Source organism: Jaculus jaculus, chromosome 2 (assembly GCF_020740685.1).
Source record: "Jaculus jaculus isolate mJacJac1 chromosome 2, mJacJac1.mat.Y.cur, whole genome shotgun sequence".
NCBI classification, from domain to species: Eukaryota; Metazoa; Chordata; class Mammalia; order Rodentia; family Dipodidae; genus Jaculus; species Jaculus jaculus.
The window spans coordinates 199,132,616-199,157,773 of NC_059103.1; the positions used below are offsets into that span (position 1 = coordinate 199,132,616).

At 47.9% G+C, this 25,158-nt stretch overlaps 1 protein-coding gene across 2 annotated transcripts in view; it reads left to right on the plus strand.

Annotated features, from left to right (window-relative positions):
• Positions 1-22,595, plus strand: part of Kcnk9 (potassium two pore domain channel subfamily K member 9) — a 43,551-nt gene extending 20,956 nt beyond the window's left edge. Inside the window, exons 2-3 of one of the 2 annotated variants that reach the window (XM_045142537.1) lie at positions 15,896-16,772; positions 22,104-22,595. In XM_045142537.1, coding sequence (XP_044998472.1) covers positions 15,896-16,728 — 833 coding nt within the window. In that variant the 3' untranslated portion in view covers positions 16,729-16,772; positions 22,104-22,595. The other variant, XM_004656337.2, reaches the window with a different exon arrangement.
• The last annotated feature ends 2,563 nt before the right edge of the window (positions 22,596-25,158 follow it).

Genomic DNA, 25,158 nt, shown 5'->3' on the forward strand with positions numbered 1-25,158 from the left:
AGCTTCTGACCCGAGCTCGGGACTCTCCCACCTCTGGTTTAATGTCCTCCCTGTTAGACACAGTTCTAGAGCACCAGGCAAGGCACATTCACCTGCACCTGGTAGGGGACAATTCTAGGCTCCCTTGCTGTGGTCACACGAAGGGTGGCACAGGGAGGCCCCAGAAGCCTGAATGCCCCCAGCTTTATGGCTGAAGGAGGAGCATAGGCCACCCTACTTGCCCCTAGCCTCTGTCTGATGCCAGTTTTTCTTGTGGCCCTCTTCACTCTCAGGGCCCTCGTTCCCATCTTGAAGATGAGGAGACTGAGGCTCAAAGAGCTTTGGGGACTTTTCCAAGTCCCCATGGCCTTGTCTTGTCTCTCATTGCAGTCAGCAGAAACCCTCTTCTGAATGCTTTCCTCTCTTCAGGATGCCCTCCATGACTACCCTGAGGTGTCAGTGTGTCTCCTTTCTATCCCACTATGACCATCAGATCCCTGGGATGTGGGATAGCTCTACAGGTGCACAACAAGCTATTGGGTTTGGTCAAACTGCTGACATTCAAATATATGCAGCCTTTATCAGGTACTCTATGGGCCTCAATTTACCAACATGAGACAAGTATATTTGTCACAGAGTGAATTTCTCATTCATTAATAATCGTGAAGTCCTCAGCTCAAGGACAGCACCCCTCAGCTTCCTTCCACCTGAGGAAGTGACACCCTGGGTATTCTCTCACCTAGACCTGGTGAGAGGCCCTTCATGCCCTGCCCATTTCCCAACCCCAGCTCAGAGCCCAGGCATTCTGCCGAGTCAGGTTTGAGTGGGGGAGAGCCAGTCAGCCACAGTCTGGGTGGTGCGAGGCTATTTTGGGAGTGAGTCAGGGAGGAGTGCTTTGTTTGGCTTGTTCCTCGTGACTACCAGAGGTGGTAGAGCTTTCCTCTCCTGGACACCCAGGGAGCTCAAGCCAGAGACAGAGCATGAGGATATGGACTACCATGTGCTCTGACAGCAAGAGGCCATGTGGGTCTGCAGCCTGACCCCATACCTTTTCTCTGTCAACTTGCTCTCAAGCAATATCTGAGAGAGTGGAGGAGGGGAGGAAACTCAGATTCTATCACATCAAAATCTTATTCTGGCCTTGTCATCAGGCCGTGTGTCCATCCACCCACCTGCCTATTTACAGCCATTTTTTTTGTCCCACCAGCATCCACCCATTTGTCATCCCACATCCTTTCCCACCCATCTATTTGCCTATTTAAAGTATTTATCTAACCATCTATCCACCCATCCTCCACAGCATACACAGCCATGCAGGTGGATGGTTTCATTTCCAGCTTCCAGCATATTAAACTCTGTTTGCACGATGAGGTCAGAATAGGAACCCAGAACATGCCCTGTCTAACCTGAAAGCATCAGGATTCAAGGGTTCTAGAGGACCCCTGAGGTCTGGGCATCCAGGTTCGGGGAGTTCTCAGACCGTATCATGTGTAGACTGGAGCAGCCAGCAACATTTGTCGGTCAGCCCCTTTTCTTCTGGGAAACCTTTGAGCTCCATATCTCCCCTCCCCATTTGTGAGGTACAGCAAGTCACCATTTAATCACCTTCCAGCACATGACAGTCCCATGCTGGAGGATCACTGGGGAGGGCATTCTGGTGTGAGGTAGCAGCAGGCCAGGGACACAGCAGGGTTGGACCCCTCCACAGAAGCACCACATTCCTCCTCCCACACGTGTCATGGTCCAAGAGCCATATGAGTTTGGTAGAAAACGTACTTCAACTTCACATTCTGATCTCCCAGGCTAGGGCTCTGCAGTGTGGTGCACTTTCGGGATGCTGGGCAGTGGAAGATGCTGCAGCTCCCAGGCTCCATGTGATCACGAGGGCAGATCCTGGGTTGATGTCTCTGAGGCTAGGGCTCTGCAGTGTGGTGCACTTTCAGGATGTTGGGCAGTGGAAGATGCTGCAGCTCCCAGGCTCCAAGTGATTATGAAGGAAACAACTGACACTGGTGTTCTGTGTTGCTGAATTAAGGTGTCCAGTGAATTTGGGAGACAATTTCAGTATAAGTGAAGCATGTTCAGTGGAGAACCAGGATGCAACATCCTCATTATGTGTTGGGACTGAGGAGAGCTTGGGGCTTGGAGTCAGGGGAACTGGGAATGAGTTGGCTTGGAACGGTATTTTTTGGAAATCAAGTGAAGCAACTCTGTGTCAGACTTTGAGCTGTAGGGGACATCCCCATGCCTGGCAGGCTTTGCACATGGAGGGGCTTCTCTAACATGGAGGCCTATGCCATCTTCTCATTTAATCTGAAAGCTGGAAATCATGAGCCCTGCCCCTAGGAGAATTATGAGTGAGGCTATTTGAAATTTCCTGGCTTGTGAAAACTTAAGTTCCCAGACTGAATCTCAAAGTATATCACAATCCAGGTCTAGGGCTTCAAATGATCATGCTAGCCAACTAGAGGGAGAATTGGGCTCTTCTTTCTCTAGCATGGAGGACCCTGTAGATGAGCAGGTCTCAATCCTGGATATCAGACCCAGCATTTTTACCTCTCTTAATAGACATCTCTAGAGGCAATATCAGTGATGGGCTAATCCAGGATATTACAGGTGTGGATGGGCTTGGTGGCATCTTCTCTACATTCCATGGATGGAAATGTCCAGGTTCAACTCACAGAGGACAACAGTGTTGCTGCATTTCCTCCAGGTGATACTGCCTTCTTCACTTGGGGTGCAGGACCCCCAGTGACATCACAGGAAGAGGGTTTTATTCCCAGGGTCTCTAGGTTGCTTACACCCACTCTGATCTTGCAGCAGACCTTGTGTCTCTCTGATGAAGGGCAGACCTGCCAGCTTATTTGGTAGGTGCTTGAGGCCCCTGTGCTGGTGGGGCACTGTGGTCTCCTCATTTTGTGTGTCTGTCTTCTTCCTTTGGGTCTGCTTCTTGAAGTGGGGAGCACAGGCAGGAGGTTGAATGGTGGGAAAGGGGAGCAGTCACAGGCACTGAGGCAGGCCCAGGCAGCTCTACTCTGCCCCTACCTTGTCCAGGGTCAGAGCCATGTGGCTGGTTCACTTTCTTTCAATCAGCCATTGAGAATGCCAGGCTCCCACATACAACTTTCAAGGGGAGAGGGGTGGAAGCTTGTATGGATAGGGAAATTCCTAGGATCTGGTAGAGTTCTGTGGAAGATGTGAACCAGCTGAGGTCTGTGCCAGGGTGGAATTATAGTAGACACTATCTCGAATTATTTTCTCAGACCCTGACTTCTATTTTAAGTGAGGTAAAATATACATAGCATAGAATGAACTAGCTCAAAGTGTGAAATTCAGGGGAATTTAGTATATTCACAGCAACCACCACCTCTATCTAGTTATGGGCATTTCACAACTCTAAAATAATGCTCTGTTCCTATTAGTAATCATCCCGTTGCCTCCCCCTGCACAGCCCACAACCACAGATTCATTCCGTCTCTGTGGGCTTGGCTATTCAGGACACGTCTTATAAATGGAATCCTGCTATATATTGGCCATTTGAGCCTGACTTCTTCACTTAGCAGAGCATTTTTGAGGCTCCGTGTGCTGAAGTTCACATCAGCACTCCTCTCTGTTGTTTCAGAATGGCATTCCACTGCAGGGCTGGGCAGCATGATGTTGGTGTGATCCCTGCACGGAGGAGGTTATGATTTCGCATCTTTCCACAGGACAGTGGTAGTGAACATATAGCTCTTCTATTCCTGCTCCCATTATTTTTGTGTATTCCCTTGACTGGGATGGCTGGGTCTCAGAACAAGTCTTGTGTTGACCTTTCCTTTTCCATGGTTGGCTGATCCTAGGGTAGGCACTCCTGCCTTTTTGGCCTGTTTGCATGGTGTGCCTTTTTTTCAATCCTTTTATTTAAAACTTCTTATGTCTTCCCATCTGAAGTGTCTTTTTTATAGGCAGCACATATTTGGATCATGGAGGTTTTTTATTTTGTCTTGTTTTAGCCCATCCTGTCAATTTATGCCTGTCGATTGAACTATGCAGTTAATTTTTATTCAATGTCGGATTAAATCTGCTATTTACCCTTTGTGTTCTATATGTATTATATCTGCTTTGGCTCCCTGATTTCTCCATTACTTGTTTCTTCTGTGCTAAGTGATATTTTCTACTATATCACTTCAATTCTTATGTGGCTTCCTTAATTTTTTTTTGAGTTATTTTCTTTATAATTGATTTAGGGAGTATAATGAGCATCTTATTTTTAAAATATCTAGTTTGAATTGATCCATTTTTCCTCTGATATTGCTATGTGAATTAAATCATTATGGTGCATAGGCCCTTCAACAGTGGTTTATTATTATTGCCTAATAAATCAAATGGTTGTCTTTTAGACAGGTAGAAAAAGGATTCAAAACAAAATGCATTGATATTCCCATATTTACTCATGCACCTCTTTTACTGGCACACTTTAATTCTTTGTATGTGTTTGACTTACTGATTATAGTCCCTTTATTTCAACCTGAATGACTCTGTTCAATACTTATTATATATAGGACAGGCTTGGTAGCAATGAATATTTTTAGTTTCTAAGTGGGAATGTCTTAATTTCTGCTTTGCTATTTTATTTTATTTTTGAGAGAGAGAGAGAGAGAGAGAGAGAAAAGAGAGAATAGGCATGCCATGGCCCCTCAACTGCTGTGAAAGAACTCCAGACGCATGCGCCCCCTTGTGCACATGTGCAGCATTGCACTCTTCTGTCACTGCTCCTGGCTATGTGGAACCTGGAGATTTGAACATGCATTATCAGGCTTCACAGGCAAGCGACTTAACCACAGAGCCTCCCCCCCCCTTTTTTTTTAGGATGGTTTAGCTGAGTGTAAAATTCTTGTTTGACTATCACTTTTCTTTTACATTTTAACCATATGAGCTCATTGTCTGAGAGTGTGTTAATCTCTTTTGTCCATGAAGGACAGTTTAGCTGGTTACAGAATTCCTGGTCATTACTACATGTTGGCTATGTCACAGCATTGTCTTCTGGCCTCGGTGGTTTTGGATAAGAGGTCAATCCCAGGTCTTGTTGAGGAGTCCTTCTCCATCACTGGTTGCATTTCTCATGTTTGTTGCAATGTGATGTATTCTCTAGATCCCAGGCAGTGGTAGATGCTGCAGCTCCCAGTTGGGCATGCATTCCCAAGGGGAAAACTTTTGGACATTTTGTACTTTAACTATGATGTACCTAAGTGTTGATCTCTTAGAATTCATTATTTGTGCCCTTTGCTAAAAAAATATAAGATTCACATTTCATCAAAATTTGGAAGTTTGGGGCCATAATTTCCTTACATTTTCTTTCTGCTCTTTTTGCTCATCTCTTCCAAGAACCCCTTTGAAATGGACATGGATGGGATCCTTTAGTAAATCATTGAAGGTTTCTGACGATCTGTTTTTCTTCTTCAGTCTTTCACTTTTTTATTATCTCAGACTGGGTAAGTTTTCCTTTTCTTATTGGAATGCAGCCATTTTATTTATGTCAGTGCTTCTTGGTTTATTGCAAGCATTAGGTTCCAGACATTGAGACAGTGGACTTAACTGTATTATTGTCAGTGTTTCCCTGGCTGCAAAAAGCTGTGACTTTGGGGTTAGAGTGCCCAGGGTGGTCACCTAAGTATCACTGTTTACAACTGGTTTGAGTTGGATAAGTCATTGACCACCCTAAGCGCTTCTTCCTCAAGGAAGTGGGAGTGGTCACCTGTGCACATCAGGTGTACCACAGCAGGACAGATCTCTAGGGTATCTGGTCCTCAGGAGAGGACACTAAAGGGTCTCCTTCATGTTTTAATCTCTTGCAATACTCAGCCCAAGTATTGGCACTTGGCTGGTTTTCACATATGAAGTGAATCAAGTATTAAGGACTGCAAATAGCAAGCCTTTGACTAAAAGCCTAATGGTCATCAGCAACAGAAACAGGCTATTTAGGTGAAGAACTTATAGCATCTTGTACTTGACATTGATAAAGAATAAAAATAATGTTTAATGAAGAATGTTAATTGGCAATAAGTAGCATCAGTATTTTCTTATAGTTACTCCTGTGTGCTTTACTTTCAGCTACAGAATATATATTTAGGAAGGGGTTTAGGAAACAAGGAAATGTCCATATCTTTAAGGATGAAGAGGAGACATCTTTTCATTCCTCTTTCTTTCCCTCCCTCTCTCCCTTTCTCTATTGCAATTCTCTTCAGTGACCAATTGTTATTCCTACAATCAGCAAATTATAAAGTGGAAAAGTCTAAAACATAGAAAAATAAAGAGAAGAGGCTGGAAGTCTAGGGGCATAAATTAATTAGGATTGGTTCATCATATTTCCACTCCTCCCAAATTTTTGTTTTGTATCTTTGTGTCTGAATCCCAGCAAGGTTAGGTGACTTGCCCAAGGTCACACAGCTAAGACATGGAGGAGGCCCATCAGGACCGAGTTGTCCATCTCCAACCATGATCACAGAGTAATTATGACCATCACACATCCCCTGGTGAAGCCAGCCTGCCCCCCCCTCACTGTTGGTGTCTGATGTTTGTGGTTGATTGGAATCAGTAGTGACAGATATACAAGTGTCCACCCCAGCAACAGTCACCCTTGGCTTTTTCTGGAATGGGATCAAGGGCAATGCACTGTTCAGGCAGTTTTCTCCCTGTGGGATTTCAGCCAAGGAGCTTAAATTGGTAGGTGTTTGCCTTTGGGAACCTTTTGGTGTCCATTCAAACTGTACAGTAGGGACAATAAACTGCCTCTAAACAGCCCCCTGGGATTCCCAGTGAATAACTAGCATGTGCCACACTTTGAGAACCACTCAGCTAGGGAGAGCATGAGTGGTCAGTGCCCCTTGGTGGAACTCTGGAACTTTATAAAAGGACATGTGGGTAGCATGAGGCTGGCTTGGAAGACAAGGTGGTTACAGGTGGGATTCCAAGAGCTCAGGACTGTGTTGTGTGTGGTGCACATGAAGCCCCTCACAAGGTGTGGCATGGGTTCCAGGGTGCCTGTATCTTGGGTAGATGGGGAAACAGAGGTCCATGGGGCTAGGAGATTCATTCACAACCTTATCTCATGACTATTACTTTCTTTTCTCTCTTTCCAACATCATAAAACTTATTAGTATGATTCTTTACATTTGCAGCTAATGGACAAAAATTTCAGAATTATCCAAATGTTTCTAATGTGCTATACTTTTTTTTTTCTTTTGAGTTTTGTTTTTAATTGATACAACCTGAAATGATCATTACACATTACACACAAACCATGAAGACACCAGTGTCTTAAGGCTTAGGGAAACCTTGGAGGAGGGCATTGTGTCTACCTGCCATGGTTGGTCAGATGCATGGGGTGCCCCAGCCATGGTCTTGAAGACACACAGGCCAGTGGTTTGCTTCAGTCTGGGTTTTTCCACTATAATTTGCAATTGTGGGGATATCTCAGGCTGCTGTTACATGAGAGAGGGCCTGGGAGAGGCAGAGCTCTGGACTTTGTGTATGTCCACGAGTGTCCCTGCTGGGTATTCATGTGGCAGTGTTTTCACAGCGTGGCAGCGTCGTAGTCCCATGGTCACTGTGTGTCCTTGGATAAGTGATGTTGTTGGGGTTACAGTGCCAGGAGGTCCTTACTGTCACTATCCCTGTGTGCAGCGGGAACCCGAGGAAGAAATAACATGCACAGAGCAATCTTCCAAGCTTCCCGTGAGCACTGCAATTTGTTAAGTGTTTGCTGAATGCCAATTATTACTAAATGAATGGGTATTTTGGCACACGCCTTTAGTCCCAGCCCTCGGGAGGCAGAGGTAGGAGGATCGCTGTGAGTTCAAGGCCACCCTGAGTCTACATAGTGATTTAAAATTTTCTTATTCCACCACAGACTTTTCAAGTTTTCTATTTTTTTCCCATGTGCCTTAGGCTTGTTTCTCCACATTTTTATGTGTGTGTGTGTGTGGAGGGGGGTCTGGAGGACAGAGAAATTAGGGGAGAATGAAAGGGAAATGGCACTAGCTGGGGGGAGGGCAGTAGGAGGAGGCCTAGGCTTGGATAGATACCTCACCCATTGCACCATTGTGGGTGTAGCTGAGAGCAAGGACTTAGGATGTGGGCCAAGTCGGTGTGACTTGGGGGCTTAGAAAGACACTACTTTGTGCCCAAGGTCATGAGCTTGTGTTGCATGATTTTAAAGAGACTCACTCCACTGTGATTCCTGGAAAGGTGGGGCCCCTAAGCCTGTATCCCTGTTCTGCAGCTGTCCAAGCGAGCACCCAGCAGAGGGCGCCCTTGCACCTTCAGTCGCAGGTTGGGGAAGCCGACAAGAACTTTGACCATTGCAGCCTTTCCTAGCGATCTTGGAGCTGCGTTGCCCGGGCCTCTTGCAAAAGCACGCTTGTCTGGAGGGCGGGTGGCCCCTACAAGAAGCACAGCTAGAGGCTGGGAATCCAAACCCAAGACATTTAGGGGCTGGAAAGGGGGGGTGTTACAGTATGTCCCACCCTATCCACCAGTCTGACTCTGGCTCACAGTCACAGATGTAGCCTGTCGTGTGCCTCAGTGGCACCTTAGTACAAGGCAGGGTTGTGACCCTCATACAGATGGAGGCAAGCTCTACCCTCTCCCCAGGAGAAATTTGTACTTTGCGAGTTAAATATTTGTTGTTGTTGTATTATGTTTTTGTTTTTTGAGGTAGGTTCTGGCTCTAGCCCAAGCTGACCTGGAATTCACTCTGTAGTCTTAGACTGGCCTTGAACTCTACCTCTCAAGAGCTGGGATCAAAGGCATGCACGACCATGCCTGGAAAAATATATATTTAAAATGTAGTTTTGGATTCATTTGCTCCTTTAAAATGTCAAATGAAAAGAAACTAAGTGGGAAGTAGAGTTTCTTTTGAAAATTAGTAAAGCGGAGCTTTTTCTTTAAATAAAACAAAATCTACCTGCTTGTTCTTTGGAGAACATAGAGCCAAAGGTGTGAAGAAGCAAGTGGCCAGGTGGCTCCAGGGACTCAGAGCAGAATGCTGGGTAGTCGGGGAGGATGAAAATGCCTGATCCTGCCTGTGTGCTCAGAGGGATTTTGGCAGAGGCTTGGTGTTCCCCTAAGTGCAGTGGGGTTACAGTCTCATGAAAGGATAACCATGTGTGCCACCCAGAGATCCTCCCCAGGGGGCACCTCCTGTCTTGCTCGTGAAATAGAACGCACTGGCAAGTGCCACATCCTAGGAGTGGGAGAAAGTGATTGCCATGGGGAATGAGAGGAGCGTTCGTGGGCCCAGAGCCCTGGCTGTTTTTCCCTGCTCCATTTCTAGGCGGGTGCAAACTCTATTTTAGACAAGTGATGATGGCCTGTTTTGTCCTGTTCCATTTTCCTATGCCATTGTGTGAGGATTAATCAAACATTAATTAGATCCCACGTATTAAAAATCTATACTGCCCATTTCTCTTTTAAGCTCAGGAAACTGGGTTACCCCAGTTCACAGTCCTTGGCCCCTGGGCTGTGGAGACAGCTGCTCCTTGAGAGAACCTGACTCTCTAGCTGGCCACCATCTGCCACCACCCTGGTCACCTCCCATGTCCCCTGCAGAGATCTAAGGTGGCTGAGTAAGCTGCAGAGTTTTTCAGAAACACTGTTACTCCTCGCTTGGGCGCACTGGAGCAGCTTTGACTAGGGCTGACCTAGAACAGGCGTGCAGGCGGGGCCAGGTGGCCTCTCCATCTGTGAGGCCAAGGGTATCTTCCTCTGATTGTGGGTGGTCCTCTTGAGGCTAAAATGACTGCGGTGGCTCCAGACCACAAACCCCTCAAGGTGGGAGGAAAAGAACAAAACCCATGGGTTGAGGCCTTGTCTAGTGACCCAATTAGAGCCCATGGAAAGTACCATTCCCCTCTTGGCTGCAACTTTAATCCGGTGTGTGTGTGTGTGTGTGTGTGTGTGTGTGTGCGCGCGCGCGCGCGGTAGAACATGGGGCTCTGTTCCCTTATGTGAAGGTGGCTTGGCATGGGGCAGTCATAGCCACTGCTCTTCCTTCCAGATGAAAGACAGAATTCAGGAAAGTGTTATCAACTATAAAGTGCATGTAGCTGGAAGGGAATGTTTCATTTCATGCTCCTCTTTACAGAAGAAAAGGTCAAGGCTGAAAGAATCTAGGGAGCTTGCCCAAGGCCATGGCTGATACATGGGAGATGGAGCCAAGCCCAAGCCACAACCTTGGGACTTCCTAGTCCCTCCCAAAGGCCTTCCTGCCTTCCTGCTGTCCTTCATCTGACACAGGGCACCCAGATCATTTTCTTTTCTGCTGCATGCAGACACCTGGTCTTAATAACCATGGCGAGGGCTGGAGAGATGGCTCAGCGGTTAAGCGCTTACCTGTGAAGCTTAAGGACCCCAGTTCGAGGCTTGATTCCTCAAGACCCACATTAGCCAGATGCACAAGGGGGCGCACATGTCTGGAGTTTGTTTGCAGTGGCTTGAGGCCCTCTACCTCTCTCTCTCTATCTGCCTCTTTCTCTCTCTGTCTCTCTCTCTCTCTCTGTTGCTCTCAAATAAAAAGTAATAAAATAATTTTAAAAATAACAATGGTGAGCTCATTCAGGGGCCTGAGTGGGGCCAGTGCTCATGGGAGGCTGAGGGGAGTGCTGGCTAGCTGTGTGTCAGGCTGCAGCAGGAGTGAAAGTGGACACACACAGGACCAAGGACAGCTCCCTTCCCCACCACGGCCCTTCTCAAAGCCAGAGTCATTTTTTAATGGAGTTTATGCCCATTTCAATTCATATCAGCACAAAACCCTGCCTGTCCTTTATAAATATTTCATGTCTTCCCAGCAGCAAATTTCCAGATGCCAAAGCCCAAGTGCACGTGTGGCCACCATGCTGGACAGCTGGACAGGGCAGCACGAGGTCTTCCCATAACCTAGTGCCAGGTGCCATCACGGTGACCACAGTAGACTGAAGGAGGAGATGGGTGGTGGTGGAAGTTGTTCCAGCTCCTAAGGTTGCAATCTGGGCTCAAACCCTGTTGGCCTGAGATGGAGGCTGATGTTGTCTACTCAGCTCTACTGAATTGCAGTAAGCATTCAGAGATGGATCTGGAAGCTAGGATGGTGTCCGATGCTTGCAATCCCAATGACTGGGAGACTGAAGCAGGAGGAGCACCAGGCATTCAATTCCAGACCAGGGGCAGAGTGAGATAAAATGAGACTCTGTTTCGAAAAGCCAACCAACCAACAAAACCCCCAAGAACAAACAGAAAAAAAGGGGTGCTCTTTGAACTGAACTTGAACATGAGTGAAATTTGGCCATGTGTGGCTGGCATAATGGTCAATGGAAGGAAGGGGACGGTGCTAAGCTTTGGAGGCAGGAATATGAAGGTCCTATTCTCTACCTGGTTCCCAAGTCTATCTCTCAATGCTTGCAGATTTGCCAACTGTGAAGGGCTGGCAAGGCCACTGTTATTTTCTCATCGCTGGGGCAAAACCGTTCAACCAGAAGCATCTGATGAGAAAATAGGATTTATTTCAGCTTGCATTTTTTTTTCTTTTTCTGTTTTTCTGGCTTGCATTTTCGAGGGGCAGTTCCATCACAGCAGGGGAAAGGCTGGGTATCACATCTTATCATGTTAGCTCAGAGGAAACAGTAAGAGTGAGAAAGCACTGAACACCCAGTGGGCTGGATTAATAAGCCTTCAGCTCCAACGCCAGTGGTATGCCTCCTGGGACAATGCTCCAGTCCCTACATTCTCTACCTGCTGAGGATTGACTAAGAGGCTTAATCATAAACACATTAGGCTGTGGAGGAACAATTCCATTCAAACTACCACAGTCACTTACACTCAAGTACTGATTACTGGGGGCCAGGACGGAGCCACAGACACTTCATGAGCCTAGAGTGTGAGGAATGAATCTGGTTGCAATCCACTCTGTTGGGTCTTTTTTTTTTTAACAGTAGGAAAATCCTCACAGCATCCTTAATGAAATATGATTCAGAGTAGGCCAGGCTGAAAGGAGTCTCCCTGGTGGTTCTCATGCTTTGGGAAAATCTGAGTTAGGGGCTGTGGCACCTTGCATGGGAGCCCTGCCTCTGAGACACAGCTGACTCTTGGGGGCACTCCACACCCAATCAAAGTGACGAGCTTCATGGTCGCCTCTGCTCAGCTTCTCCCTGGGGGGTTGGAATGGAGCTTGCTCCTTCTGTTTTATTCTGTTAGCTACTACAGTGGGGCGGGCCAGGGCTGATGCTGTTTCTCTGCGCGGCTGCTTGTAGGTCAGAATGGAGATCCTCTAAGTCCATTCAGATAGCTGTGACAAGCAGGCTGCTGACTCAGTGTCTCAGATGAAGATCCTGCTGGTCACCCTGGTCCTGAGATGGCCTCACTCAGGATTTCAGGCAGGCCCGGGAGGGTGGAAATCATTTGCACCATGAGGCTGACTTCTAGGTTCCTGGGGCCTCCTCCATGCTAGCCCCATGCTACGAATCTAGAAAGCCAAGTGAGAACTAGCCCTGCCATCTTGGAGCTTATAGTCTGGCCAAGAAGAAGGAAGCAATGCTCAGTCAGCAATTTAGGAAGCTTATTCACAAGCAAGTGTCACTCTCATGTGTTTGTATTGTTAAGGCACATTATCAGTGTAATGGGGCAAGGAGGCATCCTATGGGATGTCACTATTATTATTATTAATCTTCCATTTTTTGAAGTAGAGTTTCACTCTAGCTCAGGTTGACCTGGAATTCACTAGGGAGTCTCAGGGTGGCCTCGAACCTATGGCCATCCTCCTACCTCTGCCTCCCGAATGCTGGGATTAAAGGCCAAGGGTGTCAGTGTTACTGAGTTCTTCTTTGTACAGGATCCCAGAGCAGGGGCACAGACAAGTCCCTGTCAAAGCCAACTGCTTCCAATCTTCTTTGCTAATAAAAATGGGGGTGATACCTGGCATATATTTTGATCCACAAAATGCTGTAATGATTTCCTCCAGTAAATAGAGACGCTGAGAACTTCCAGGTGGCCGCTGTTTTTCCTCACCATTTTCCTGGCTCTGGCGTCTGCTGCACAGGTGAACTTGCAGAGAGGTAGCGGGACTTCCATCTGCATGTTGTATACTCATCCACTTGTTTACCATCATGTGCTTCATTCTTTCCCAAAGGCCTGGTTTTCCATCTGGTACTTTCCCCCAGGCGGAACGACTTCCTCCAGTAATCATGTTGATGATGAGTTCTCCCAGTTTTCAAAATATCAAGATGTCTTCCTGTTGCCTTCAAGGGTTATTTTCTTGGATATGGAGTGCTGGGCGAATGGCTTTCCTCTGGCTCTGCAATGATGTGGCTCCGCTAGTTCTTGGCTCCCATCACCTGTGATTAGAAGTCAGAAGTCTCCAAGGCATCCTCTGTAATATGTGATGCTGCATTCCCCTCTGGATTCTACTCGGCAGGCCCCTCTTTAGCTTTTTGAACTTTTACCCATGTATTCCCCCCCCCCCACTTATTCTGCTCAGAGTTCACTGAGCTTCTTGAATCACTAACTTTGTCTTTCACCATATTTAACCACTATTTCTCCTACTTTAAAATATATTTTATTATTTATTTGAGAGAGGGGAAGGCAGGGAGAGGGGAGGGGAATGGGCACACCAGAGCCATTAGTCACTGCAAATGAACTCCAGATGCATGCACCACCATGTGCATCTGGCTTATGTGGGTACTGGGGAATTAAACCTGCATCCCTTGGCTTTGCAGATGAGTGTCTTAACTGCTAAGCCATCTCTCTAGCCCATCTCCTACTTTTTTTAAAAATTAAGTTGCTCCTTTTTTTTTCTGGGATACCTTTTGAAACCTCGGGTTCCTGAGGCATTATGTAATTTTTTTCAATCTTCATTTATTCCTCTTTAATCTTTACATTGGATGATTTCTATTGAAACATTGAAACATACATTTATGTCTCTTTTAGCTTTTCAGTCTCCCTGTCTTCTCTGGTGTAGATTCAGTGTTTTTGGTCATGCTGTTTTTCTTCATCTGTAAGGGGTGGGGGAGTACCTTGGGTGGCACAGCTCAATGCTGGCTGGTGTGGTACAGTTCTGGATCAGAGAAACCTACTAGTGGGACATGAAATTACTGAGCCTTACATAGCAAGACCCAGCAGACATGTGTGGATGGAGTAGAGATGCAGGTGGGTAGGAGACTTGGTTCTGATAGTCCTTGGCCCTGGGTTGGGTGCTCTCTTTTCTCAGAAGATCTGCATAGAAGCCTGCCTGGACACATTGTCATCCTGCATGTCAGGTAGTAGAGATGCTCAGGTAGTTGAGATGCACAGAGTGACAGAGATGGTGAAGTGGCCATGAGAATATAGCTCAGAAAAACATTACTCAGAAAAACATTACTGTAGCCCTCCTTAATGGGACAGGACTTGAAGATCGGGCCTGTTCTCCACTTGCACAGACTAATCATGGACTGTGATCCGTTTCTGTTCCTTGGTGTCGTTCATTCCAGAACTTGAGTGAGAGCCCACTGTCTGAGTTTTCATCATATTGTGCACAACCAATTCCATTCTTGGCAGTGGTGGTGACCACATGGATGTCCCTGGAAAGTCATGTCAGTTTCCTTGCACCGTTGTCCTCACGTCACTGTGAGCACAGGGGGCTTCTCTTGGCATAGTCATCTTAGTGGTTCAGAAGCTCATTCACAGGACGTCTGGAAGAGTTGTCTGGTTCTTCCTGCTAAGGCAATATCTGCACATTGACGCACATGTACTCACTCCACTGCTGGGAAACTATTTAACTTTTGAGTATGGCCAATGTATGAGGAACCATCAATAAACCAAACAGGTGCGCTATCTTCTTCCATGGAATTTATGTCTTTGCCATCCCCTCCCCGGCCAAGAGTTGCCAAGAGCTCTTTAGCTCAGCCTCACTCTTGGCAACTGAAAACTCTGGGCTCAAATCCCAATGTCAAAGAAGTCAGGTTAGCCTGCTATTCAGCCACTAACTTGATTTTCTTGTTAGTGGTGTTAGAGTCATTATGCCTGCTTTATAGGGTCATTAGAGTTAGATAACAGAGTTGTGTATAAAAGGAATCTACCTTCTGTCTGCAGCACAGCCATTGTTCTTTCAATATTTACCTTCACTCGGACCTGTTGTGGGCATCCATCATTTTCTCCTTTGGGTTTTTGTAGTGTTGAAATGTTATTAGCAGTAAGTAGGCTGTTTTCTTTTAAAAACTGTGTTACTCTAAGAACATTGAAATGTCTTTAAACTTTCCAGCATGAAAACACAGAGGATATTTCTTTTCTGCTTCTTAGGTGATTTGGGCTGTGCATTCTTTATCTAAAATATTTGGGACCAGAAGTGTTTGGGGTTTTGGATCTTTTTATATTTGGGACTATTTGTACCTATGTAATATTATATTTTGAGAAAACAACCCAAATCTAATCATGAAATTCATTTACTCTACATTTATACCTCATACATATAGCCTAAGTGTAAGTTTATACAATGAGTAATCATGTGCATGAAACAAGTGGCATCGTGCTGGTGGTCAGACAGACTTGGGCAGATCTGTTACTCTAGCAGTCAGGAGGTGGAGGAAAAAGGAATGGGAATTCCAGGGTAGCTGGCTCCACTATGCCCATCTCAAGACAAAACCAAAGAAAACTTTTGGGTTCAGGAGCACTTTGACTTTCAGATTTTCTGATCAGAGACATTTAATCTTTATGCTGAATCCCCTTTCCTTTTGTAAAATTCCCCTAGTCATTACCATCCCAGCCCTCAAGGGGGCTTTTGAAATGGCTACTCTATCCTAAAGCTCCCTTCAGGATGTGGGCGTGCCCCCAACCCCTTCACAATCAGAATACACTACCCTCGCTCTCTACCCCCAAGCCGCACGGACCCTCTCATGACCGCCATCCCCATTCTTCTCTCCACCTTCCCCTGCAGGCTACGGACACGCGGCACCCGGAACCGACGCTGGCAAGGCTTTCTGCATGTTCTACGCTGTGCTGGGCATCCCTCTGACGCTGGTCATGTTCCAGAGCCTGGGCGAGCGCATGAATACCTTCGTGCGCTACCTGCTGAAGCGCATCAAGAAGTGCTGTGGCATGCGCAACACCGAGGTGTCCATGGAGAACATGGTCACCGTGGGCTTCTTCTCGTGCATGGGCACGCTGTGCATCGGGGCCGCCGCTTTCTCCCAGTGCGAGGAGTGGAGCTTTTTCCACGCCTATTACTACTGCTTCATCACGCTGACCACCATCGGCTTTGGGGACTACGTGGCCCTGCAAACCAAGGGCGCGCTGCAGAGGAAGCCCTTCTACGTGGCCTTCAGCTTCATGTACATCCTGGTGGGGCTGACGGTCATCGGCGCCTTCCTGAACCTCGTGGTCCTTCGCTTCCTGACCATGAACAGCGATGAGGAACATCGAGATGGAATGGATCGGAACGCGCTCCCCGGCATCCCCGGCATCCCCGGCATCCCCGGCATCGCCCGCAACATGGTGGTCCAGGTGTCCGACGATGCTCAGCCCAGCGGCTCCGGATGCAAGCGTGGAGGTCAGCACCAGGCCAACTGCCCCTGCTCCTGCGGGGCTCCTCGCGGCGCCAACAACAGGCTGGCCCTGCCTTCCCTGCGCTCCATCTCGTTCAAGATTGAGGAGATCTCGCCAAGCACCCTGAAGAACAGCCTCCTGCCATCTCCCTTCGGCTCCGTCTCTCCTGGCATGCCTGGCTTGAGCGACAACCTCGGCCTGACCCGTCGCCGGAAGTCCGTCTAAGTGTGGGGAGGGAAGGCGAACGACGAGTCATTTGTCATGTGGATGTAAGTTCCATTGGTCCCACTCGTCCTTTCCTCCTTATTTATTTATTCTTATCCTCTTTTGTTATTATGGCCATCACCATCCCTTTCTCTCCTCCCTTCTTTCCTGATTTCATTTCTTTCCCACCTTTCCAGCCAGGTAGAGCAGTCCAAAGGGAAATAGAGACCTGTCCTCTCTGAAACTCACACCTGAGCATGAAGCATGGACCCCTCCCTTCCTCCCCAGCAGAGTATGCCTTACATTTCTCCCCACCCCGCCCCTCCTCTCTGGGGGTGGCTTTCCGAGGACAGGTGTGAGACCAAGAGCACCGAGACACAACGGAGAGGATGTCCAACCTGAAGTTGCTCACCAAGCTGGGAGCCCCTGACTGCCCACCTGTAGTGATGTCTCGGATCTAACTCCTCTCTTCCTCCCCAAGGACTGGGTGGCTGTGTGTGCGCGTGTGTGTGATGCAGATGTGAGAGCTTCTGGGTGCAATGTGTCCGACGACAAGATGGAAAGTTCCAGGTACTCCTTTCCCTTTCCACTCACACAGTTAACAGCCTGCTTTGGGCTGCTTCCAAGCCAAACAGAAAACCCCACCCTGTGAGGTTTCTGATTTGCCATTTGCCAAATCCAGCATGTCCCATAAGCACATTTTATCCAGATACATCTTGACCATAGTTTCTAAATTGTATGAACTTCTTTCCTGGGGGTAGGTGGTAAGACCACATGTATCATGTTAGCTTGCCAGTTTAAAACTATATTAATATTGATATATTAAGCATGCACTTTGTGAAACTGGTAGGCATCACTGACACAAGGAAACAGGAAATAGAAAGGAGTTATCAAATGCCACAAGAATTAATTTATTCAAGACACTGTTAATTTTATCATCTCCAGTTCCAACACTTTTCCTGTGCAGTTGGAATTGTCAAGGGGAACAGGAGACTTGTTGGGATTACAGAGTATCTATTTTATTATTTCCCTCTTATGAATGGTGACCGTGACGAGGATGCTTGTGCAGGCAGCTTCTACTTGCACGGATAAGAACCAGAGTTTTGGAATGCTTGGATGAGAATGGGTACCAGTATGTGGATGTGATTTCTTTTCCTAAGAAAGTGACAGGGCATTCCTTGTTAAAAAATATATACATAGAGAGAGATATATACATATATTTCCAGAAATATGGTCTCTAGTAGCATTTGATATGTAAATAGGGGAAAGTTCACGTTGGTCTCAGGAAGAGTTTAGAGGCTGTATCTTGGCCTACTGGGAACTTGTCAAACTCAGGGGATGCTTTTGTCTAGGTAGTGGAGAAATTCCTTCCCACTCTTCATAAGGGATGACCCCAAAGGGAAGACTTTTTGACCCTTAGGGGACAGTCTAGGATAGAGAATAAGGCACATCATAGACCCTTACAATGGCAGGGTCAAGGACAGTTTGGCTTCCACATTCACTGAGGGACTCTAATTTCTTTCATCACCATCCCTGCCATCTCTAAAAATCACCCATTCACTCATCCTCCCACTCCTTCCTCGTACACTGGAAGTTCCTGGCTTTTGGATGGAAATGGGCTTTGGCTACACTACGCACAAGAAGCGCTTCCTGGTCTACAGGATTTCTTAAAGGACACAGCATCCAAATGCCACCAGTCCCAAGCATGTGTGCCATTGGGCTGAACCCAGGAGCACCCAGGACTCCTCTGGAAAGGCTGTGCATGCACTTTAATACTACACCCCGTGTTGAAATGCCCCCTTCGTCTAGGACACGGGACCGTCAGAATGAGTCTGTGAACCTTAGACTCTCTTGGCCAAAGTTGACAGTTTTCAACCTTCATGGTCTTTCTCAGTTCACTTGTTTGAGATTTTGTTGTATGGAATGCCCTACACAGGGCTCTCAAGTCTGTCCACAGAATAGAAGCAATTGTTCTTCTTGAATGTTTTTGTACTCTGCAAAGAGGTCATTGGCTCTTACAGGTGACAGGTTTGACAATCCTGATGCCAATTTGCAGAGCACTTTATGCCTCGGAGGAGGCTGCCTGGAATATCTGTAGGCGTCTCCCTGAAAACCCTTGTAAGATTTGCCCTCAAATGGGGGGTGTATGTGTGATCACATCTGCTCTGTACATGGCGCCGAGGCACTGAGAGGACCAGGGGTCTGCTTGCTGTCACAGAGCCAGTCCTCAACAGAACTGAGACCACAGTCTCACCCAATCAAAAGGGCTTGAAATGAGGACACTCCTCCCATCCCCCAAGATGCCCTGGCTCAGACCTCCAGTGAAAGACCGTACTCCGTGTCTCCATAGGGCCGGCCAGGGTTTAGGCCCAGGAGTCAGTCAGAGGGACTTGGGCTCAGTCTCCCCTCAGAGCTGGCTTCCCACTAATGTATCTGTGCAAAGTGGTCATGCAGTGACCATTGAGATCGAAGGCTTCAATGATAGGGGTGGTCCTTTCTTCCCAGAGAAATATAGACAACACTTTCTATATTCTCACAGAGTTGACTCCCCTTTTGACAGGATTAAGGGCTGTAGGGTAAAGTCTTTTTCCTCTCCATGTGATGGCCACCAACTGAAGCATCTGAGGCAACCTGCACTTAGTCTAGGTTCCATAGCCCTCCTGTTTCTTGTGCTGCTGTCTGCCGAGTCAGCCTTGGAAGAAAGACTACTGAGTTGTCTCTTTCAATTCAACCTCAGAGCACCGAGGGAGGGAAGGTGGGAGGGAGAGGGAAGGAATCTTGGCTTGCTTCCCTGTGCGTAGATCTTCTTCTCCCATGGCCCATCTGTCCCCTAGCATGGGGCCTGGCCAAGGTGTTCTCTGGGCATAGCCATTGTTGTGTTCTGGGGGTGATGATGAGGAAAGTCAAGGTTTCCAGAGTGCTTTCTTTGGACAAGATGGAATAGTCCGTGTCCATGGAGAGTCCATCACACAGCCCACAGTAGAGGTAGAGTATCACCAGGCTGGGGAAGTATTACTGAGCCCCCTGACTTTCAGAGGAGGAGACTGAGGTTCTGGGGAGGCAATGCCTGTCAGAGAACATGTGGCCAAGATATAGGTCTTCACACTTATGACTCTTTCTGCTGGTGTCCTGGCTGCTGGTGGTGTTGTTGTTTCTATAGCCTTCCAAAGATCCCCTGTTGCTGGAATTGTATCGTGTCTGTGGCTCCAGCCTCTTTTTCCCTTGTGTACTTGGCAATTTATTTCTGCCAGGCAATTGTCGTACCCCTTCTCTAGTTAACTGTGCCCGTTCAGCACTGAGGGCAAGGACCTCGTGCCGGGTTGTTTGCATATGTGATTGAACTTCTTCAAGAAGGCGCTCGTGCAGAGCTAGGTTCTACCAGGAAGCTGGGGCTTGGCTTGCCATCCAGTTCCTGAAAGTCAACCTGCCTTGTATATACTTGAGATCTCTGATTCACTTGAACTTTTCTCCACTAAGTGATCTCCATCTTTATTCCATCAAGGACAGGAGGAAGTAGGCAGTGGTACTGAGTAGCCCAGGGCCCTGGGCTCACTGATTTCTAGAAGGCATATCCTGGTTGTGATCCTCAATGGTCCCCATCCCTGGTGGAAGGTGCTGTCTCAGTTATCAGCCTGTTAGACCTTTTGACATCGAGGTGAACCTCTGTCTGTGTTTTGAGATTCCTGGCTTGCCCCAGAACTGGAATCAGCTCCGTTCTTTCTGCTTTCAGCACTCTGTCTTGAAATAAGGCAGAAATTTCCAAACCCAGAAAGCTACCCATTGCAAATTCAATTGCTCTCTCTGAAGGACATTCCCGTTGTGCACTGTTGATTGAGAGGAGCACCTGCACCCAGCACGGCCATCGCAGACTGGTGTTCCTGCTTGATTTTGTGCTAAGAAACCCATAGATAAGCAGGGGCAGCCTGTTTTTGTCTGCTTTGTCCAGATCTGAAAGCCTTAGAGGTCCAGATTCCCAGGGCCAACCTCTGGAAGCTGAAGAGAAGATCAGGGTGACTCAGAGAATTCCATTTGTGCACATTGGGAGAGAGAGAGAGAAGAGGGAGAAAGCCGTTCTCCATCATGGAGACTTGCAGCCTTATTTCTGCATTTTCTTTTCAAATCGATGAGCCTAAGTAAGATACCGATTAAGGGCAGTAGTGAGAAACCTGAGGTGTGTGGGACTGTGTCCATTCAACCAGCTCAATGTTCACTGGAGTCTGTGAATCGTGGCTTAGTTCTGAAAGTGGTTTGACTGGGGAGTCACACTTGAAAATGCGTTTTCTCCAGAGTGCTTTTTGGACCTGGGAAGCATCCTGGGTGAAGAAAACGTGGCAGGGCAGGGACCGGTTCCTTTTCTTGCTGCGCTGGGCTCTTAGAAGTCACTTCACTCTTTGAGCCTCTGTAGCGTTCTTTTTGCTGCAAAGAGCCAGCCACAGCAGGGGTTGGTGGTAATAGCACAAGATGAGCTTAACCCATAAAAACTTTTGGCTTGGATGTTCTGGTCACACCTGAAGGTTGAGCCACCAAAAAGATAGCCAATACTTTATTTGTCAGGAGATTTGGAGCTGGGATGAAGAGACGCAGATAATGGCAGAGAGCAATGGTCATTACATGGACTAAGGCCTGGTGCATTATGGGTTCCCCAAAGTGCTGGGCACAGACTTACTTTACATGGTTCTGTCTTGACCACACCTTGGTAGATCGAGGCTTGAAAAAAGCGAAAGTCTATGGTCACATTTGTCTTTGCCAAGTTTGTTTGGAACATCCCAGGGTGACAGAGAAGTTGAGAGAGCAGCACCATGAGCCTCCCTATACCTCTCCCCAGACCCCCAGCCAACCTCAGTCCCCTCCCAACAACACTCTCAGAGTAGCTGGATGATACGATGTCATGATGTCTACAGCTTTTAGGAGGTTCAGCCAAAGATAACATTGTATATCTCTCATGAACAAGTGCATTCTCCTACATGGTAGTACCATTACCACACCTAAGAAATTTAGTATTATATAATATTATCTAATATAACCTGTATGCAAGATCCCCCAAATGTCCCAAAAATGTCCTGCCAAGCTTGTTTGTGAATCTAAGATGCCATTCAAGGTCACACCCCACACCTGCTTGTCTTGTTGTTCAAACCCTCCCCCCAATTGAGGGCATCTCCCTCACTGTGTTTGTCTCTCTTGATATGTTGATATTTTTGAAAACTCTAGGCCCTTAGTCTGTGAATGCCCATGATCTGCTTCTGTCTGCTTGTCCCCTCAGAGTGAGGACCGCTGGCAAGCAAACAGTGTAGTTGTCTATGATTTCTGCATTTGGTGTTTGTCTCTCTGGGGACCTCTGTGGTTACTGCTTTTGTGTGAATAAATAAGTCATATTAAATATTGTTTTCCTCTGTTAGGGGACCTAACTGCAGCTTCAAGAAAGGCGTCCATGGATGTTGGGTCTCACTGTGAAGCCCAAGCAGGCTTTGGATTTCTGACCTCTCCCGGGGACCTCTTCCACACGCGGGGCGAGCGTCAGCCCACTTTCCCCTAAACACCTGTGGGGATGGTCCAGCTATAATAGACAGAAGGCACAGAGACATACTCATGGTAGAGTCCCTGAAAGTCCCTTGGGCTTCCTTGGCCCCTAGTGGCAATTCCATGAGTGGTGATGACCACCACAGCCTTCCCTTCACTTGCTGTCATAGAAGTGTGATTTGACATCATCTCACACTGCTCCTGGTCATCAAGGGCTATCATGTATGACCTGTCTGTGAGGCCTTTGCCCTGGTAAATTATGGAGCCCAGCCCTTTCTCTTCTGCTCCCACAGAGTGTGCCTACTATGGCCATGGTACCTGTCCCCATGCCCTGAAAGGTCCCCTTGAGTGCCCTGCAGTGTGGAGGCAGAGATGGGGCATCTTGCACTCCCTTTAAGAGTCCTTCTTTTACCTCCTTGTGGACTCAGCAATGTCCTCCTGCCCCAGAACTTATTTCTCTCATGCATGTAAAACTGGGAACAACCCCCTGCCCCCATGGTCCAGCCTCAGGAGCAAGGAAGGTGGGGAGCATGCACCGAGGGGAGGGTGGCCACACGGTAAAGACAGATCTTGGGAATCTCGCTCCAGGAGCCATGCAGCACCATACTCCAGACATGAGTTAACTGGCCGAAGTGGACACAGGGTACTTCGATGCAAATCTCCGGAAATCAAATCCGTGTGATGTAAACCAGGCAAGTGCCTGGGGGAGTGGTGTGCCAGGAGCAATAGGTCCAGGAGCTGTCCACAGCTTGACAGTATACAACGGGAGATGGGGACATCGTCAGACTATGAAACATGCTGGGACGTTCCTCCCTGAGTAGGTGGGCCCTGCAATGGGAATGTCACCAGAGAACTGGGTTGTCAGTGCCACTTTTTTTTGGGGGGAGGTGCGGAGTATTTCTGGTGGGGGTTGAGCAGCTGGGAAACACACACACAGAAAATGACACAAGACTCTGTGCCTCTGGGACTAGTACGGGTTCCTGGAAGAGGCAAGATCGCCTGCTTCTTGCCCCCTAGAGCAGCATGGTGGAGTGAACGCTGCTCAGGCCTGGCATCTAACACACCTGGAACCAACCTCTACCATTCACAGGTGGGTGGTGGTTTTGCCCCTCCAAGCCTCAGTGTCCCCATTTCTAAGTTGGAGGAGCAACACCTACTGCAGAGAGTGTCTGTGAGAATGAGAGGTGGAGGCTAGCTGGGTACCTGCTTTGCTCCAGGAAAGTATTCTCTTTGCTTCTGGGAAAAATGTATCCCCTTGGCCCAGCTCAGGGTATCCTCTCATGTCAGCTTGTTGTTGCTCTGAAGGGGGATTGAACCATGACCAGAACCCTAGACCTGCATCTGGTGCAATACAGATGAAAGCTTCACGTCCCACTGTGCCCTGGCTCTGCTGGCTGGATGGGGGCTGGGGAAACATGGGGGTACGCAGAGCACTTCTGTTTGGCAAGTGGCTAAAAAATGTTCAAAAAAGTTGCAAAGCTGGACCTCCAAGCCAGATGTCTGCAGATCTCAGGGTGCTTGTTCTCAAGTGTGGGGGAGGGGCGGGACCTCTACCACAGAAAAGGCATGTCTCAGGAGGAGGAAGAGGAGAAGGAGGGAGGAGGTTTCACTTTTATGGAAATCACACTGTGGGGCTTTCTGGGGAGGGGGCTTCAGATGGGTGTATAATGGAAGGGAGAAACTTCCAGGCCAGCCAAGAGGTTGGACTTGTCCTGGTTGAGAAGGCCACTCTGTTAAACATTGCCAACGAATGCCAAGATAGGAGCCATGTTCTAAGCTTGTGCTTATTATTACTGACCATGTAGACTTTTGTCCTCAGGCATCTTCTCCACACCAGCGGACCTCAGAGGGCACACCAAGGATCAACGGTAGTGAGTTTCCTGGCATGAAGGGCAGCTGGTGGGCCCACACAGGTACCAGTGGCAGAATGTGGCTGCCCCCAGCAGGCCTCCCGGAAGCCTGTGTGGACCCTGCACAGGACAAAGGGCTCTGCTGGATGCCCCCAGCAGCACTGTGTGACTGTGGCAGGTCTCCTTTCTCAGAATGTAGACCTGAGAATGACTTAGAGGACAGCAACACTCAAACCTTCCCCCTGGCCAATTGCTTCCCCATCTGTGAAGGAAGGGTCTGGAGGGATTGGGGTGGTTTCAGAAGGATGGGGGTGAAGCTTCTGTCCTGCAGTGTCTGGTGTAACTGACCTTGCAGAACATGGGGCTGGTTTTGTCGGAGACTATATGGGTAAACACAGGTGGGCAGGGCATGGGGGTTGTGTGATTGGTCTTCCTGTCACCTTCCTTGGCATAGAGACTGTGCCAAGATGGTGATGGGCTCTGTTGGAGGGGGCATCTTAGAGGCTGGTGGGAGGATATGAGGGAACTCAAAGGGAAGGAGACTTGGGAACTTTTCTGGATTCCTATCTTCCCATTTAGTTTTGGGTCCTAATTCTTGTCTCCTTGTAGACTCCAGTCAAATTCTGGGGAGACCACAACATCTTGAGAGCATGCTTAACCTGGAGGATGTGGGGGAGTCCTCTAAATTTAAACCATAGCCTTGGCTCTGAAAGCAGGTGTTGGTTTGTCTGTGTAGCCTGTCGGGCAGTGGGTAGTGGAGACCCTAAACACCTTCCTAAGAGCCAACCCTGGCTTCTCTTCTTTCCTCGGATATAATGGGGTCACAAGGCCTTGGCAAATCATGTCTTGTCCTCTTCTAGCAAAAAAGGAACGTTCAGGTGAGAAAAAGGTCTCTCCAGACAATGGCTGGTGCAGTTGGGATGAAACCAGTGTAATAATGTACCCTCCCCCTGACTCTTTACTGGTATTTTGGTGGGAGGAGCCAGAGGAGGGTTGAAGCCAGTTCTTTCAAGATGGGGCTAGATTCTGAAATATGGACCAAGTTCTCTCTCTTTTGGGCTTCCCATTTTCCAGGTCAAGTTGT